This window comes from Natator depressus, chromosome 2 (assembly GCF_965152275.1).
Source record: "Natator depressus isolate rNatDep1 chromosome 2, rNatDep2.hap1, whole genome shotgun sequence".
NCBI classification, from domain to species: domain Eukaryota; kingdom Metazoa; phylum Chordata; order Testudines; family Cheloniidae; genus Natator; species Natator depressus.
Window position 1 is genome coordinate 220,534,421 of NC_134235.1, and position 18,883 is coordinate 220,553,303.

An 18,883-nucleotide genomic window follows, 5' to 3' on the forward strand; every position below is an offset into this window, starting at 1 on the left:
CAGCAATCTTGTCTTATTACAAACGCCAAGTGATAACTCAAAATTAGGCAAATCTGGGGGGGCCTCAGGTCAAATACTGACTCCTCGAATAAGAGACAGAAAAGAGCTATAGTGGTTTGGACACAGATAAGACTGGCAGCAAGTAAAACAACTACCTGAAACCTTACATGGAAGTTTAATTGCTCAAGAAGAAATACAGAGTCTTTCCATACCATTTACTTTTATTTTGTGAACAGAAAAATATAAACTCAGTTATAAACAAATGCTCTCTGTTGCTACAGCAGAGGGTTACAAAGAGTAAAACCAAATACAAGGAACTAGAACACATAGCTCTGGAAGTAGTTTGCACCACCAGCACAGAAGCAGTGAAAAGTGCCTTTGGCACACCCTGCAAACATGAAACATCTCACACCCGCTTATGATAATATCAAAGCAGACCCAGTAATACTTGGTGGTATCTGTGACAGGCAGCACACAAACTTCTGGGGATCCTCATGCCTCTGATACACCACAAATACCAGTTTCCCTAATAAAATGAGAAAGCATCAGCTGAGATATTGTTACTATCTGGTAACAAATCCAGGCATTGGAGAGATGTGCGGAAGGTAAGACCCAGGAGACTTCCTTGCATAGCATAGAAAATTTGTGAGAGAAGATTAGAATTCGGTTGGGAATGTGAGTCACTCTATAACAAAGGCAGCTATGCCGCAGGCCCTTAGAATGAGAAGCAGTCTCTAGGGAAACAAGCTGTCAAAAGGAAGCTCAGGGAATCTACATGGGTGACCTGTGAACTAATCCTGGGGCTGCAGGTTTTACTTAGTAGGTTATAGATGGTTTGGTCTGTTTGTCCAGCTAGCTCAGAGGCATTTTGCATCAGACTATCTTTGTTCTGATGTTATCTACAGCCTAATAAATTAAACCTCTCGGAGTTGTTTTCCTTTTGATAAAGGCAAAAAGGCCCTGGTGGTTAGTGATAGGAACTGAGGCCCAGCTACACCTGGCACTAAAAATGGGATTTTGACTTCATTTGTGTGAAAACCATGAGGTCTAGTCCCTGGCAGATATTACTTTGACAAATGCTCAGACTAGCAGCTCTTAGGGGAGCCATCAGATGATGCAGCACCGAGTCCTCAATACAATCATTGTCCTTAGCCTTGTCTTGTAGGACGTGACAGGCAGATTATGCTTCAGCCATCAGGATTATTGGTTCTCCTGTGTCCCACATTTCCTTAGCCCAGTAGGATACTATGGTGTCTTGTTATACTTCAGGGGCCATGTTGGCTATCAGGTAACTGGGACTAATGTGCCAGAAGGAATTACAAAATTGATGGTCCAACAGTAACTCATGCAAGAGTAGCTATCAGCCCAGCTAGCTGCTCAACTGCAGCTACCAACCTAACTGGCAGGCTAGGAATAACAGCAATCCCAGAAGCTCTGGGTGCCCAAGCTTGCTATGTCCTGCTCAATTTGCAGCACCATCCATTAATTCCAGTTTCCCAGTCACCACAATGGGCCCTGGGCCACAAGCGAGATGCCACAGGCTCAACAATTGGCCCTGTTCACACTGGAAGCTGAGAAAAATCAGAGATAGCTGCTAGAAGATAGGGAGCTACCAGAAAGACATAGGAAGAGGTCAGGTAGAGCTGGTGACAGCTCCCCACAAGCTCTAGGCAGGACGGAAAGGTGGGGAATTAATCTGGTGACTGGGCCTTTTTTCTTTAACTGATGTCTGTGTATTACACATCTGAATCAATCAGAACAAGCAACCCCAGAAAGCACCATGATTGTGTACAGTCACATTTATCTCCAGTAAAGCTGTGGCAAAAATTCCTGCTACTAAGGCCATTCCAATGAGGAAATATTCCTGATATCCCAAGTCAGTTGTTGCCTGCCTATTATTTCTTTTAGTTTAATTTTCTGTTTAAAATCATAGGGAAATATTAATAAATATCAAGCTTTTGGTTGGTGACAGAGCCAACAATAGTCAGAAGGAATTTATAAAAGGCAGGATTTTTTTTTGGACAGAATTACAAAATTAGTGGATCTGAGAAATGCATTAGATGTAATGCATTTGGAGTTGATTAAAGAAGTTCAAAGATTTTCTGGCAAAGTCAATGACCACTGGAAGATCACGTAAATACGTTTTGTATTTTAACGTGCATGGTGCAATTTTAATTTTTTTTCTGTATAAAAAAATCTAAAAAGAAACCACATCTGCATGTAAAACACATTTTATTAAAAATACATATTTCTGTTTTACATAAAAAGAACCCGCACCATAATTAAACATTACTGAAAGTCAGACTGGAATTCTACTTGGAAAAATACAAGATTTTCATAAACAAAGAGAGATACAGCACAGCACTCAAAATCATTTTCACTTGGGACATATTTTGCAACTCACATTAACACTCCTTAGTAGATATAACCGTGCAGTGTGTTTATGAACTATACATGATGAAATATAATATCTTTAACAGAGATGGCCTGAATTGAAACCCAGAAACTTTGGGATTCACAAGCATCAGAGCTAAGGCCCATCTCAGAGTTTTAGAGAGGTACAATTTCCAGAGCAAGGCTTTATCAGCTTAACAGCAATTTATGCTAATAAGGCCTTTAGAGCAGAAAAATCAAAGTCAAAAAGCAAAACAGCTGCCAAAAAACCAGAAAATCCACCAATTTAAAAATATACCTATATGGAACACAACACCAGATGCATTTGCTTTCAATTGAAAATCCTCTTTACAGAAGAAGAGCCCAGAGTCTTATAAGGTGCTGAGCATGTAGAGAAGCTGGGCACCCTCATTTCCTTGTCAAGTCAATGGGAGTTGCAGGCACTGAGCATCACTCCAGAGCGTTCGGCACCTTGCAGGTTCAGGATCTAGGAGCAGAAGAGACACTGGCCATGGCTGAGGAATGTTTACTGGCAAACTCAGATCATTCAGAATAAGGCCTGGGGATGGACCTCCACCCAGTGTTTCCTTTGCTTTAGTGACCCAGACTAAGCAGGTAACAGCATGCATAGCAGAAACAAATATTACAATTATCTGTACCAGGACAATGAAAATGACCATAAAGCATAGTTCCACTCTAAAAATAACTGTGTAGGAATGGCCCCATAGAGTTCATGTGTTTTATGATGCCATATAAAATGTGCTCTGGTTGAATGTAAGACCATATATTTTCTAACTCCCTGCTCTGCAAACTTAGTCTGGGGTCTAAACACACTAACAACGGAAATAAAAATCCTGGGAGGGCATCATTTGCCCTGTGGAATATTTATTACTAGTGCTAATACATGGAGAAGGAAAGATCCCAGCTTGATTCTCACAGATCCCAGCTTGTGTCTACAGGGCAAGGAATTAGAAACAGTATTTTTTTCATTTTTAAACTGCGAACGGAGCAAATTTGTTATGGAGTTAATGAGACACAAATACACAATAAACTCCACAGTGCCGCTAACACAGTCACTTTTCAGACTGGAACCACATTTCAAACACGAAAGGATTTGAACATATCAGAAACACAGTGAGTCAGAAATGTCTGTACTGAGAATATTACACTTCAGTGTCAGGCCAGGATTTTCAGACGTGACTAGTAATTTTCAGTGCGCAACCTAAGAAACTTTGATTTTTCAGAGGGTGTGTGCTAGCACTTTATGAAATATCAGGGTCCTTTAATGTGTCTCAAATTATGGGCTTATAATCACTTAAATTTTGAAAAATCTTAGCTTATATACCTACTTACGAAGCTTTCAGATGACTAGGGACGTCATTTTAGGGGGATGGAAACTTCTCTTCAAAGGGAGCTAGAAACCAACTTGGGTCTAAAAAACAATTAAATAGGGGAGAGATCTTGAAGTCAAGGGCTGGAAAGGTGAAATCCTTATCTGTAAATAAATAAGATACAGCCTGAAAAGCCCAACAACCACTGCTTAAAAAAAAAATTCCCATTAACATCGTCTTTGAAAATACACAAGTTTGTTTTCATTAATATATACATAAGACATCCAGAATGATGACTCTTTCCCCATGTGGTTACAATCTGCTTCCCAAAGAGGCATGTTGACAGCCTGTTTATAATACAGCAAACAGTGTTTTTATATTCTGTAAAATTGTTCAAGGTTTATGCAATACATTTGAAATCTGGAGGACATTCCGCTCCAGAACAGAAAAATGCTAAAGCAGTTTTCACTTTAGGCTTGTTCTGCTTGATGACAACGCCCCTTAAAATACAATATTCAAGTTTTAAACCAAAATGTTTGAATTACAAGTGGTATTTTTAAATAAATCATAAAATGGAAAAATCTGATGAGATTCATAATTTATCAAAATCCACTGAATGGAATGAAAATGCACTGAAGAAGACCAGGGAAAAAAACCCAACCTCTGAGATTTAGCCTAGGCCATTGCAATAGGACTGAGAACTATTAGTTGAACTGTTTTTTTATTAAATCTCTGATTTTTTACTTTGAGATTAAAGGGTAATTTGACACTAATGCTGCATTTGAAGTTCATAAGCAGATGGGTTTTGTTTATGCACAGTGGAAAACAAAGACCGTTGTAACAAGACTTAATTAGTTTGTCAAATACTGTTTTCAGAGATCACATCCCAAAATACATGCAAAGCTTTCTCGCCTATTTCCTACTCATCTTCCTGCTCCAACTAGCGCATCATATTCTTCAGAGAGTGCCATCCTGTAATGGGAACTGCACTCCACAAAACGCCCCATTGTCTTTAGTAGGGCAATGCACGGTGGAATGGGTCTACCTATATGGTTCTTATTGCAAGATCAGGACATAGGAATAGCTCATCAAATCAGTAAAGAGGTTCAAAACACCTTTGGTCTGAATAAGCAGGAGGAGGAGTGGATGTGCAAGAAGGTCTCTGTAAAAATTATTTTTGATCAATAGCATGTCATCACAGCATTAGCAGCAGTCATTTTCCAGGAGTAAATTCAAAGAAGAGATTGGTCAGAAATACATTAAAAAGTAAGACTTAAAAATATTGTGGACCCAATTCTCTATGGTCTTCAACCTTATACAGTCTGATTTGGGACTATATTACACCCACTTTGCTCAGGTGTTAATAATTAAACATGGGGCAAAGCAGCAGAGAATCAGGCCTTCAATTTCTAAGGTTTGAGCCAGAATAAACGTTTGGCTTTTGAAACACATTTTGTTTTCTTTAAGAAGGGTGTGTTACAACAGGAATGTCAATTTCAATGGCAGAGAGCCGAGATCGCGCAGAATAGGGCTGGGAGGCATAGCTGTGCATGCTCGAGGCATGGGAATAGAGAGGCTGCCAGAATGGGGATGGTAAGGTTTTGCATGCACAATACCAGATAAATAACAGAACTGAAGTGAAAAACAGGCCTCCTGCACTGGCAATGGTAATATACACTGAAATATCAAAGGTAAAAACTGGCTCATATTTTTTGTTCAGGTAGTTGTTATAAAAAATTACCCAGATTGATGGTGTGAGACAAATGGCACATGCAAGTAGAAACAACAGACCAGCCACAAGGTGGCAGCCTGGACTATTTACAAGACATTTAGCAAGTTTGATGTTTGGTACATTTGACACAAAGGCCGTGTTACACATGCCAATCAAACAGAGCAGCAGAGCGGAGACAGCAGTTAGCATACTACAGGGGAGCGCAAATTGGAGAACCCGTAAATCCAGGTGATCGACTGCTGTATACCACTCTGTGTCATATATCACACAGTCTCTGCTTCCATCAAAGCGCGCACACTTAATCCAGAGTCCAGTATAAACTGTCAGATTCTTTTCATTTTTGTTGAATGTGTGCAATCTCATCAGTCTCCAGTTAGGAAGTAAAACTGCAGCAAAAAGTCCGGCTACCGAGGCTGTTCCACTGAGGAAGGCCAGTACTGTCGCTGCATGAACATCCCGGCAGCCCATGTTGGCCCACAGAAAACACTCCCTGTGATGAAAAGAGAGGGGTTCAGAAGGGAAGAGTCTTAAAAGAAACATTTTAACATAGCAGAAAAGCAAATCTCAGGACCTGCTTCTCCACAGCCATGCACCACGTGGAATCGTTTACACTAGTGTAAAATGAGCGCAAAGCAGGGGTAAAACACTGCCATTTGGATTCAGTAGCTTTTTACACACACTTCGCACAGGCCTAAGCATTGACACAAAGAGCAAGACAATGGAGATTCAGCCTTTGATAAGTTACTGTCAGTAACTGTCAAGCTTTAAGGACAAACGATTAACATTCCTTTCTTAAAACTCACTTCCTCTGCGTCTGAGTGCTAACCCTCTGAATAAACAAACAAACAAGAACTCCGTAAATCAGACAACTCTTCTGCTTCTATGTGCCAGGTCTGGTGGAGAGCTGTGTTGCCAAACGGTGATAACCCTTTCTTTCTGAATATCATCATTATCCCCCTCCCTATCAGGATTTGTCATCTGATTTTAGTGTGTAAACTCCTAGGGACGGGGTGTAGGGTAACATTTTCAGCAGTGCTTTAGAATCACATTTGCAAAAAGTGACCAGGCAATTTGGGGTCCTCAGTTTTTGGGTGCTTAATCTGAGACACCTTAAGGATACCTGATATCCAGAAAGTGCTAAGCATCTACCTTTTAAGATGTTTCAAGTTTGGCACCCAAAAAACAGTAGACACTTGAAAACGTAGGCCTGCCTCACTGAAAATCAATAGGACTTAGACTCCTAAGTCACTTACGCACTTTTGAAAATGTTGCACTATGCACCCTTATACAGTGCTACATAACTATAAATACCTTACATACCAAGAGGGTATGTGAAATAATAATAAACTGCTCTTCACTACTCCAAGTGTTAAAATTCTATAAAATGTTAACTAACCCCTCAACTATAATCTAAACTTACCTTTTTTAAAAAGTGAGGTTTTGAACACCACACACACACGATACAATTACTTGTTACCTTCCTACCAAATATTTGAGGCAGATACAAACACATTAACCAGATGCAAAAAAAAGTGAGTCTTTTGTCTGTGGTATTTTTGTTTTATAGTAAAGTACAAAAAAAGCAATTAGAGTTGCTTGTTAAAAAGTTATAAATGTCAATTCTCTCTGTACTGAACTCCCAGCACACAGGGTCCTAGAGCCCGGGACTGAGCCCAGAAGTTTACACAGCACTGAAACAGTCCCGCAGCCCAAGCCCCGTGAGCCCGAGTCAGCTGGCACAGGCCAGTCGCGGGTGTCTAGTTGCTGTGTAAACATACCCTCGCTTACCATAAAGGCAACATTTATACACTGCACACCTAGCTGAGGGTAGGCCACACCCTCCTCGTCTTACTCAGAGGAGCACTCTGATGGGAGTTAACAGGACTATCCCATTAGTAAAACAGCCCAAAGGTGCCCCTTTCTCTGTACCACAGTTTACTTAACATATGCCTCAATCTAAATGCACATAAGACGCCAAGAAATAATAGATAAATTTACACCTCTAAATTTGGGAGGTAATTTTAGCTTTAATACGAGATCAAATGTTGGGTCTTGCGGCTTAAACACTAAAGCAAAAACAGACACAAGCTCGAGAATGGCATATCTGTCAGGCAGCTGTGATAAGACACAAGTCCCCTGGTGGGAGGGCATTCTCAGCAGTGGGACCACTGGCTATGGATCTCCCTGCCAGAAGAGATCAGAACAAGCTCAAGATTTATCACTTTCAGAGGTCAACTGCTAACCCACTTTGTCCACAGATCCCTTTGCGATAACAGAAACTGTAAAAGCAGTCAAGGGTCTTGGGAAGCAGGGAAAGAAAACATATGAGGACAGAGAGGTCAGGTCACCTCTCAGCATCCTCAGAGACCCTTGGATCTTCAGGTATCTAGTTTTTCCATAGAATACTGGTAGATGAAATTATGCCAGTGACTATGTGCCCAGTTCGAGTGAGGGTTGGGACAGCATGGGTAACTCTGCTGTACCTGATACGGGGACAGAGGACATCAGTCTCTGTTTTTGGCTGCCTTTAGGCTGTACTACAAGGTCTATTTATATTGGCTGGCCTATTACTGTTTTTTGAGTGCCTCCTCTTTTTTCTTTTCTTTTCTTTTTTTTTTTTTGCACACCAGCTATCCCTTTCTACTCAACCGTACCTACTTCCTACACCAGTGGGGCCTTAGATCAGCTTAGACACTCGCGGCTGGCCTGTGCCAGCTGATTCAGGCTTGGACTGTTTCACTGTTGTGTAGACTTCTCGGCTCAGTCTGGTGCCCGGGCTCTCGGACCCTGCGAGGTGGGAGTTCAGTAGAGAGAATTGACATATTTTGTGGTATGGTTTCCCTGGTGGTTATTGGATTTGTCTTGCTCCAGACTTACACAACCATACCATATTAAAGCATTTGGGCTGGTTTTCTTTTAGACTCATTTTTTATCGTAGTTCTGCATGGTGTTTACATGCTTCCTGTGTGAACTTTAAATATTTGTATTTGATACGTGCATATCCAAATCCAGAGGAACTCAGAGACAAGGAACAAAGGGAGAGAGGGTATATCTGGTCCTATTGTGAGCTCATGAAGGAGTAACAGAGACTTTATCAGGTTTATTTGGATAGCTGGGTACATTTTTCTAATCGTAAAAGAGCTGGCATTGTGAGGGAATGGTATAGCCATACAGTCCAGCACAGTACAGTACTCCTTCTCTCCTCTCCAGATTCATAAACCATCTCTTCAGCCAATCCACTATGTTTAAATGAAGAAAGAGGATTTGCTATGCTGTCAACGCTTGGGATTAGTGGAAATGCAGATGGTAAACAGGATAACAGTGCTATAACATGAAGCACTTAATTATGAAATTGTGTTTTAACATCATCTTCCTGGTGTGCAAGAATTAGGAATAGACAAATTATATCAAGGTTCCTGAGAAATGTTTTGAGAACTAGCTCACAACCTCTTTGAAGGATACATGCTTCACATGCTACTTTAGTACAAATTGCAGCTACTTGTGGACACCACAGAGAACACACCTTCTGTAGTAAACAACCTCTTATACATTCATGTTTCTAGCCGTATGCTAATGACGATGTTAAAGGAAACAGTGGCTCAGTAGTTATTTCCAAATCTGTTGTGGCCATGCTGACACAACACACAAACAGGAAAGGTTCTGTAAGGATCTGTTTTGCCTGTAAACCAGCATTCAGATACTATGGTGATGGATGCTATATGCTATGGGGATGGACTCTAGGAAAAGCCATCAGCTAGACTAGATAGATGCCAAGGGTGACAAATTCTGATGTAGCTACAAAATACCTTTCCTATTGTTATTGCAGGTGGTGGAAAAAGGGAACAGGAGGAGTTTGGCAGCTGAAGGAGGGGCTAGATAGGGAATAGGTTCGGAAACGTGGGATAGTATGGCATCAGAGGTGACTAACTGGCTGCCCATTTCATCATGGGAGTGGTGTAGGGAGAGAAGTACTTGTAAACTCTCTCCCAATTACCCCACGACTATCCACTCATATGCCCTTCATGCCTCCCTGCCTAATCCTCATTGTAAAACCTTCTCTACAAAGGAGTTGATCCAGCTCCCACTGAAATCCATGGAAAACTTCGACTCACTTCAATGGGAGCTGGGACAGGCCTTTAGAGATTAACACAGGGAGCAGCTTCACCTAGGCCAGGTCCTAGCACTGCCTAGTTTGACACATAATGGAGTCTGAGGCTCTCCAAATCCCAGAGAACAGAGAGCGTTGAGCAGTATCCTCATTGTCCATTGCAGCAGAAAAGACAAAGACTGACCTGTCTTTTGGATGAGATGTAAAACTGAGGACCTGACCATTTGTTGTAATTTAGGCTCCCCCACCACCATTCACATGTGCAAGGTTGTTAGCTAAAATATGCTGACCAATTTTTCAGTTTAGGTAACTACACTTTAGCTTCTTGTGATTTCAACTGAATACAGTACCTTCCCTCCCACTTTCCTGTTCTAAGTGGTAGTGTTGCTATGCACTGCTAAACATGAGCTTTGGGCTCCATGGAGCTATACAAGTTCTCTTTATTAAATGGGCACTGAGCGTCAACCATCCTCTCCATCTCTATGAGTGGTCCCTCCTGTACTGTGTGCAGAAGCTGAAACTTGCCATTCTGTTCTTCAGAGTTTTATCCTGCATTCCTCAAAACAGTATCTGAGCATCTGTCAGCAATGCAATGAGCAACACGACTAGCATCCGTCACGTGCTACAGCTCTGCAGTTAGGGAAGAGGTCTCCAGGATTGTCAATCTGCAACTTGTCACGAACGCTACACCACTTATTCAAAAGCCTTAACACAGAAAAAAAAAATCTAGAATAAAAATGATTTTATTCTTCACGTGATCAAATATTCAGGCAGGACAAATACTAGTGACAACTCTAGAGACTTTACTGTCACCGAGTGACCTACCCAGACTTTCCCGAACTGCATTACTCAGCATCTTCTGGTTCTCCAATGATAGGGAAGTGAAATGGGAAGAAAGATGGTCTTGTGTTTAGAACAGGAGCAGAAATCGAGGGACCTGGGTTCTCATACTGGCTCTAGCGTCAATATGCACATCATTACGCAAATAATGGCAGGGAAAGCAGTGTACATATTGACAGGTTTCAGAGTAACAGCCGTGTTAGTCTGTATTCGTAAAAAGAAAAAAGAAAAGGAGTACTTGTGGCACCTTAGAGACTAACCAGTTTATTTGAGCATGAGCTTTCGTGAGCTACAGCTCACTTCATCGGATGCATAGCATATCGTGGAAACTGCAGAAGACATTATATACACACAGAGACCATGAAACAAAACTTCCTCCCACCCCACTGTCCTGCTGCTAACAGCTTATCTAAAGTGATCATCAAGTGATCATCAAGGAAGGCCATTTCCAGCACAAATCAAGGTTTTCTCACTCTTCTCCCCCGCCCCCACACACACACAGACACACATACAAACTCACTCTCCTGCTGGTAATAGCCCATCCCTCTTTGAAACCTCTCTTTATAATGCGCATGATAATCAAGGTGGGTCATTTCCAGCACTAATCCAGGTTTTCTCACCACCCCCCCCCCCCACACACCCCCTCCAAAAACCACACACACAAACTCACTCTCCTGCTGGCAATAGCTCATCTTACAATGTGCACAGCAATAATCCAAGTTTAACCAGAACGTCTTGGGGGGGGGGGGGGTTTGTAGGAAAAAAACAAGGGGAGATAGGCTACCTTGCATAATGACTTAGCCACTCCCAGTCTCTATTCAAGCCCAAATTAATAGTATCCAATTTGCAAATGAATTCCAATTCAGCAGTTTTTCGCTGGAGTCTGGATTTGAAGTTTTTTTGCTTTAAGATAGCGACCCTCATGTCTGTGATTGCGTGACCAGAGAGATTGAAGTGTTCTCCGACTGGTTTATGAATGTTATAATTCTTAACATCTGATTTGTGTCCATTTATTCTTTTACGTAGAGACTGTCCAGTTTGACCAATGTACATGGCAGAGGGGCATTGCTGGCACATGATGGCATATATCACATTGGTGGATGTGCAGGTGAACGAGCCTCTGATAGTGTGGCTGATGTTGTTAGGCCCTGTGATGGTGTTCCCTGAATAGATATGTAGGCACAGTTGGGAAGAGTGAGAAAACCTTGATTTGTGCTGGAAATGGCCTTCCTTGATGATCACTTGATGATCACTTTAGATAAGCTGTTAGCAGCAGGACAGTGGGGTGGGAGGAAGTTTTGTTTCATGGTCTCTGTGTGTATATAATGTCTTCTGCAGTTTCCACGATATGCTATGCATCCGATGAAGTGAGCTGTAGCTCATGAAAGCTCATGCTCAAATAAACTGGTTAGTCTCTAAGGTGCCACAAGTACTCCTTTTCTTTTTTCTTTTTACAGTGTACATATTGTGTAGAGCAGGGGTCTCAAACTCCTGGCCTGTGGGCCACCTGCGGCCTGAGAACCTCCCCAGTGTGACCCGTGGGGCTCCAGCAATTTTGGGGCTGGGTCTCCCCCTTGGCCCTGCCTGCCGCCCGCGAGTGCTCCCCCCTGCGCTTCCCCCGGGCGATTTACAATGGCCTGGGGCCCCTCCCACCACTGGCAGCACAGTGGAGCTGAGCGGCTTCTGCCTGCTCGCTTCCCGTGTCTGCCGGCCCCTCCCTGTGGCCCCGGGGCAGGGCGGGACTGTGCCTCTGTGCCCTGCCTCCGCCCTGAGCACCCCTGCAGCCAATGGGAAGCTGCGGGGATGGTGCCTGGGGGCAGCAGCGTGTGGAAGCACCCTGGGCCGCCCCGCCTTGAAGACCTAGGTAAGAGCCGCACCCCCCGAACCATTCCCAGAGCCTGAACCCCCACCCCATACCTCCCCCAACCCCCAAACTCCCTCCCAGATCCTGTACCCCCTCCCTTCACAACCCCTCCCGCCCCCAAACTCCCTCCCAGAGCCTACACCCCAGCCCTCCGCACTCCCTCCCAGAGCCTGCACCCCGACCCCTTGCCCCAGCCCAGAGCCTACACCCAAACTCTATCCCAGAGCCTGTACCCCTCAACCCCTCCTGCACCCCCTCCCGCCCCCAAACTCCCTCCCAGAGCCTGCACCCCTCCTGAACCCCCACCCCAGTCCAGAGCCTGCACCCAGCATCCAAACTCCCTCCCAGAGCCTGCACCCCAGACCCTCTCCCCCACCCCCAGCCAAACTCCCTCCCAGAGCCCAACCTCTCACCCCTTCTGCATCCAAACTCCCTCCCAGAGCCTACATCCTGAACCCCAATCCCCTACCCTAGACCTCCTCCCCCACCCAAACTCCCACCCAGAGCTTTAGGCAGGTGGGGGGCGGGTTTGAGGGGGTGGAGTTTGGGGAGGGGGGTCCTGGGCGGCATGAGTGACATTATTGGCCCGCTGGGAGGATTTGCGGACTGGCACTGGCCCTAAGGTAAACTGAGTTTGAGATCCCTGGTGTAGAGGCTGAGTCTTTTTCCTCTTCATGGAGGTAAGGTCAAACCACTCTGAGATAAGGAAATAGCACTTTTCTTTCGCTGGTTACTAAAGACTTCACTTCTCTCCTCCACTTTGTGGGGTCAGGCAGTTATCTCTAATCACACAGACAGTGGCAGTTTGCCCTAGGTAGCAAATATTGCTAGGTAGGATGTGGCTTCAATTGCTAATATTGCTCAGAGGTGAGCTGCTTGCATAAGGACAGATAATACATACTCACCAAAAGGTGTATTCAAATAAGGAGAAACCCTGGCAACTCTTGGGAGCAGAAAATACGTACTCTTGAATCTAGGAAAGAGAACATTATGAGAAAAATGTCAATTGCCTGTTTTCTTTCATGTAATTCCAGGTGCAGCATTAATACAGAAATTCTGAAATGGCTGCAAGCAGGGAAGAGCCAACCATTCTCCAACACACGGCTTAGAGTGCAAACCACTTTTCTGGGGTTTGCCTTTATTGTTAACCTAAATAAAACAACAGAACATAACATTCAGCCTAAGCTTTCTCCACTCCTAGAGTTTTTCCCTACAGGACCACCTGTGCCTCTGCCCCTCTATCTCTTTGTGCCAAGGCTATTTAATCCCCTTCCTGACATCAGGGTGCCTCAGCAGAAGAGGCCTCTGTTGCTGGGGAAGTTCCCAGATGCTGTCACAGAGATATTCAGATCCCTGAGTCTACATTCCTAGTGATAAATACCATTTAAAGTTGTTATTTCAGCTTTTGGTTACCAATTTGAATTTAACCAGTCGGGGTGAGAGTCATTGAGGACAACAGAAATCTTAAAGAAGACACACAACTTTGTCATACTTGTGGGGATTTCTCCCTCCTCCAAACCAATGGAATTTCTCTGGGTGAAAGGGCATAAACGAGGTGGGAAGAGGAAGGAGAACTGATTTTTTAGGAGAGCAGGTAGAATGTATTGGCTAGTGTGTAAGTGCAACTACTGTCCTCAACTCTGGAGGTTCTCCAACTTTTTCATTCCACAGACTACAACGGAAGAGAAAGATCCTCTCATGGACTTTCCTTACCCCCCATCCTCAGTGCCCTGCTCCCCCAATTTCTTGGTTCTCAAAAGAGCTCTGCTGATCAGTGCTTAGAACCACTGCTCTACTGGACAGAATGTCAGACCTGCAAGTAGAACGAGGAGGACTTGTGGCACCGTAGACACTAACAAATTTATTTGAGCATAAGCTTTCATGGACTAAATAAATTTGTTAGTCTCTACGGTGCCACAAGTACTCCTCATTCTTTTTGCTGACACAGACTAACACGGCTACCACTCTGAGACCTGAAAGTGTTTGTGACTATGTCACCTTAGACTCACACCTGAGTCTAAAGGGGATGTTTGTTTATTTATTTATTTTTGCAGATATAAACTGTGCCTATTAAGCAGCCCCTAGGCAGATGCACAACAGCTTACTGTAAGAACTTGGGCAATCTCTTTCAACAAAACCAAAGAAACCCCTTCCTTGCCATCCATGCAGAATCCAACAGACCTCACTTACATACAGGAAAATAAAGATTCCCTCTATTAAAATGTCTGGGTAAGCCGAGAGACCTAGCAGTGTTCTGTTATGGTCCCCAAAGTTAAGTATTGTTGAACTAAAAGAGAAAGTGAATTTCAGAGGCTAAGGCCCTCTACTATGAACTTGCTTTCATCATGCTCCAAGAGACTCAGAAATCCAGAGACTATCAGCTCCAGTTACCCATTTGATTTCAAGTGCCAGGTTAAAAACACACACACAACCCCCCCCAAACCAACAAACACGCACACACGAGGAGAGAAACAAATACTAAGGGTATGTATGACCCAAACTATAAAGGGACACGTAGATCAAAATCACCATGTTCCAGAGAAAAGTACCAGAAGCCAGTGCAACCTATAGAAATCATCTATTAAACCCCATGAAAGAAAAAAAAACTCTGAGCAGGTGGGTAGTTGCATCTATACTCGCTCGAGTTTCTAAGTAATCTTCAAGCATCACTCTAGGTAGAGCAGCGATCCAATCTGGAGGTGACAAAGGCATGTATAGGTAGCTATAATGGAGTCCGCACCAATAAAAAGCTCATAATAGTGACACTTACATAGTGCTTTGAAAGAGTACATGATTCGCTGTCAGTGGATGAACTACGTCAAACACACAACAGTCCCTTACTCCAATATTGGCTTAGCCGGTGGGCACAAGTGGGTAGAATACTACTAACAGTTACAGCACATTCTGCTTTACCCTAAATGGTAGAGACTTCTCTTCCAGGAGTTTAAGATCTTGAGTTCTAGCCTCACTAGTCAATATGCGAGCTAGGCAGCACCTGTGCTCAACAATGAGGAACAACTGTGGGACTTGAACAGCTATGCACCCCAGCTGCTCAAGAACCAGTTTTAAATTGTGAGGAAGAGGAACATGAAATGTACTAGCTAGTGTGTACGCATAGTACTGCATCCTATCAGATAGAATGTCAGACCTGCTATACTGTGGGATCAAAGGCATCCTTTATGTCTGACACACAGAAGTCATAAGCCTTAATACCACTACATAGAACAGAGATTTTCTCTTAGCTCATATTTTAAAGATATTTTGGAGCAGAACATCCTCAGTAGAGCTGATTAAAGAATGGATAAAATTATTCAGAGCTTATATTTAGTGAAGAAAGCATTATTCAGAACATTATTTGGTAAGCTCTCAAGGTAGGTGAATGTTTAAAATAAAAATAAAAAAAATGTATTTAATGTATAATAGCATTTTTATCAGATACATTATTCAATGAATCTATAACCCATTCTAGTCCCAAGTCCTAGCTCCGTATTCATTCACCCAGGAAGTCTGCATGTTCTTTAGAGGGTAGAATAAATTCTGCCTATGCAACCACAGAATTGCTAAAAGAGGAAAAGATACAACTACCCAGCCCCATCTTTTGCAAAAGCCTATAAACAAATCACATCTAAAGAAGAGTAATATAACGCAGATCACAGATTTATAGACAGAGGCCTCCAATTAGTGGGTTTCAGGAATAATCTACAACAACATTTTCAAAAGATTGTGTCAAGTGTAATTATTATGCTAACTGATCCAAAAAGTGCATTGAGTTATGGTTAAAAATACAGCAAGCACACTAATTCACTAACCCAGAGACCTTTCCGTGAATGCTAGAATATATTACAGTGGTGATATTTAACCATCACAGATATAATGTCAGGTTTCAGAGTAGCAGCCGTGTTAGTCTGTATTCGCAAAAAGAAAAGGAGTATTTGTGGCACCATAGAGACTAATAAATTTATTTGAGCATAAGCTTTCGTGAGCTACAGCTCACTTCATCGGATGCATTCAGTGGCTATTTGAGCATAAACTTTCGTGAGCTACAGCTCACTGAATGCATCCGATAAAGTGAGCTGTAGCTTACGAAAGCTTATAAATTTGTTAGTCTCTAAGGTGCCACAAGTACTCCTTTTCTTTTTGAGATATAATCTCATTTACCAAAACAATTTATGCTACAATACAATACAATACAATTTATGCTAAAACTAAAAGTCAACAAGAGTAGGAAACCTAGAATCTTGCAATATGGCAGTACCGAGAGCCCAGGCTAAAGTCGAGCATATTTCAGAGTATACAAACAGCAAAAGTAAGTGCCTCTTGTGACTAATGAAAAGATGAAAGAACTGTTGTTAAACAGCCTACGACCAACCCCTACAAATGGCAGCACTGCGTGGGTTAGAATGTGAATCAGGACATAATTATCATCAAAACAACTTCTGTCTGATTATTAACCCCTTCTTCCCCCCCCCCCCACCACATTTTTATTACGTTTGAACATGAACACCCAGTAATACGGAAAGAGCCCAATTCTGTCAGGAAATCTAGGCAACTAAGCTCTCATTTCATGCTATAAAGGTATAAATAAAAAGGGATCATCACTACAATTCTGCTTCTCTACCACCCGCAGATATGCAATCCTGGTTTTTCATTAGCTATAAACACTGAAATCCACCCGATCCTGAATAGAAAAGGCTTAAAAACATTATAGGTAAATGCCTGAAAAGCAACAACATTGCTAATCACACATACCCGCTTACTACGCACGCAACTCGTTATTTGCAAACACTAAGGAGCGGCTGGTGTAGCTGTTTTTCCTTTTTCTCAGCCTTTCAGGAAGTCGTGGCCTTCCCCAGAAATGCTCAAAGACTTCTGGGATTGTAGTCCTACTTCTCCCCTGATGTAGAATTTATCCCAGTTTCCAAGACTACAACTCCCAGGATTCCCTCTTGGATCTATTTCCTATCCAACATCCTTCACAATCTGCTCCGACAGCCTATTCCTGCTATGCCACTGTGGTGTAATGTGATCAAGCCCTGCAGTCAATCACCATCTTTTGCTAATAGGTAAGGACAATGACAGACAGACACACACACACACAAAATACACGGAGATAAAATGGAACACATTTGTAAGCAAAAGTTATACAAATAACTGTAAGCGCTTCTCAGAGTTCTTTTTCAGTATCACCAACCCCCAACATAAAAAATCATGAGTTAGGACTCCCAAAATTATGAGATTGGCTTAGAAATCATTAAATGTAAAAAATAATAAATTTTGGTTTTTTTAAAAAATTTTCCTTGAGCCTGAGGTCCACAAGGCCAAGTTTTCAAGCATTCCACCAGAACTACAAGTAGGCTAGAATATTTTTTTTTAAGTAAAAGAAAGAAAAGCTGAGATTCTCATATAATCCCATAACTCCAGAAACCAGTGCTTAAAAAAAACAAAACAAAAACAGAAAACACCATACCCACAACAAATATCACAAAACTCACAGTAAAATCATGGGAATTGTCGGCACCGCTTTTCCCCAATAAGTTTACAGTAGTTTGTCTTCCAGGAATTGTATAATAATAAATAATACCTAGCTCTTTTCATCACTAGATTTCAAAGCATTTTACAAAGTAGAGAGTATCATTGTCCTGATTTTATAAATGGAGAAACTGAGGCATAGCAAACTGAAGTTACTTGCTCAAGGACATCCAGGAGGCAAATGGCTTTTTATGGAATAGGTCTAATAAGGGCTCCGTGGGTCATTTGTAGTCTACCTAAATTTGCATGGGGCAGATTCAGTAAGTCTAAAAGATCACTACATGCTGGAAATCTGATGGGAGAAGAAATGCAGGAGGAAGTGAGCAAGGTGGTGCCTTGGTCTCATTGAGCTTGCCTTGTGTAGACTGAAAATCCCTTTATCTCTCCATGTTTCAGAGAGAAGGGAAGTTTATTTTTTCAGGTGAATACAAACACCAAGGCTTTCTTGTATCTGTATTTAGCATGAGGGAATAAAAGAAGAAACAAGGGAAGGTTAAACTGTTAGACTGTTTCCAAATTCCTCTGAAACATGAGACAAGGATTGCATTAGGGGTGGATTAAGAAAGCCTGGATCCTCTAATACATTGGCCTGCTATGTCTCAGGCTGAATTTAAAATTCAGGTCAACATAGTTATGTTGCTCAGGGATTTGAAAGATACATTGAGCAATATAGCTATGCCAAATTAACTTCCAGTGTAGATGCAACTAGATCAATAGAAGAATGCTTCCATCAACTTGGCTGCCATTGCTTGGAGAGGTGGCATTCCTACACTGACAAAAAACCCCTTCAGTCACCCTAGGCTGCCTTTATACCACAGGTTATGTCAGTATGGCTACAGCACTGTAGCTCTGCCAGGGCAGCCCCTGTAGCATAGACATTCCTTCAGCATCCCCTCTCCTGAACATGCTATCACAAGGTCTCCTCCCTTCTTTGGTTTCCCCCTTCATGCTGAAAGGAAAAATGATGGGCTGACCACACTTCTAGGGGAAACCACCACTTCCCATGCCACCTGGCTGGAGAGGCTGGTAAGAGTCTTTAGACACCTGAACTGAGAAATGATTTACAGCTTCTGCTTAAACTTCTT

General features: G+C 42.5%; 1 protein-coding gene across 1 annotated transcript; it reads right to left on the minus strand.

Moving 5' to 3' along the window:
* Positions 1-2,205: 2,205 nt before the first annotated feature.
* Positions 2,206-17,140, minus strand: CLDN12 (claudin 12). Its single transcript, XM_074945958.1, has 3 exons — positions 17,019-17,140; positions 13,175-13,242; positions 2,206-5,947 (listed from the first exon to the last, which is right to left on the minus strand). The coding sequence occupies exon 3, from the start codon at positions 5,923-5,925 to the stop codon at positions 5,188-5,190; it is 738 nt and encodes a 245-aa protein (XP_074802059.1). The 5' UTR covers positions 5,926-5,947; positions 13,175-13,242; positions 17,019-17,140; the 3' UTR covers positions 2,206-5,187.
* Positions 17,141-18,883: the final 1,743 nt, after the last annotated feature.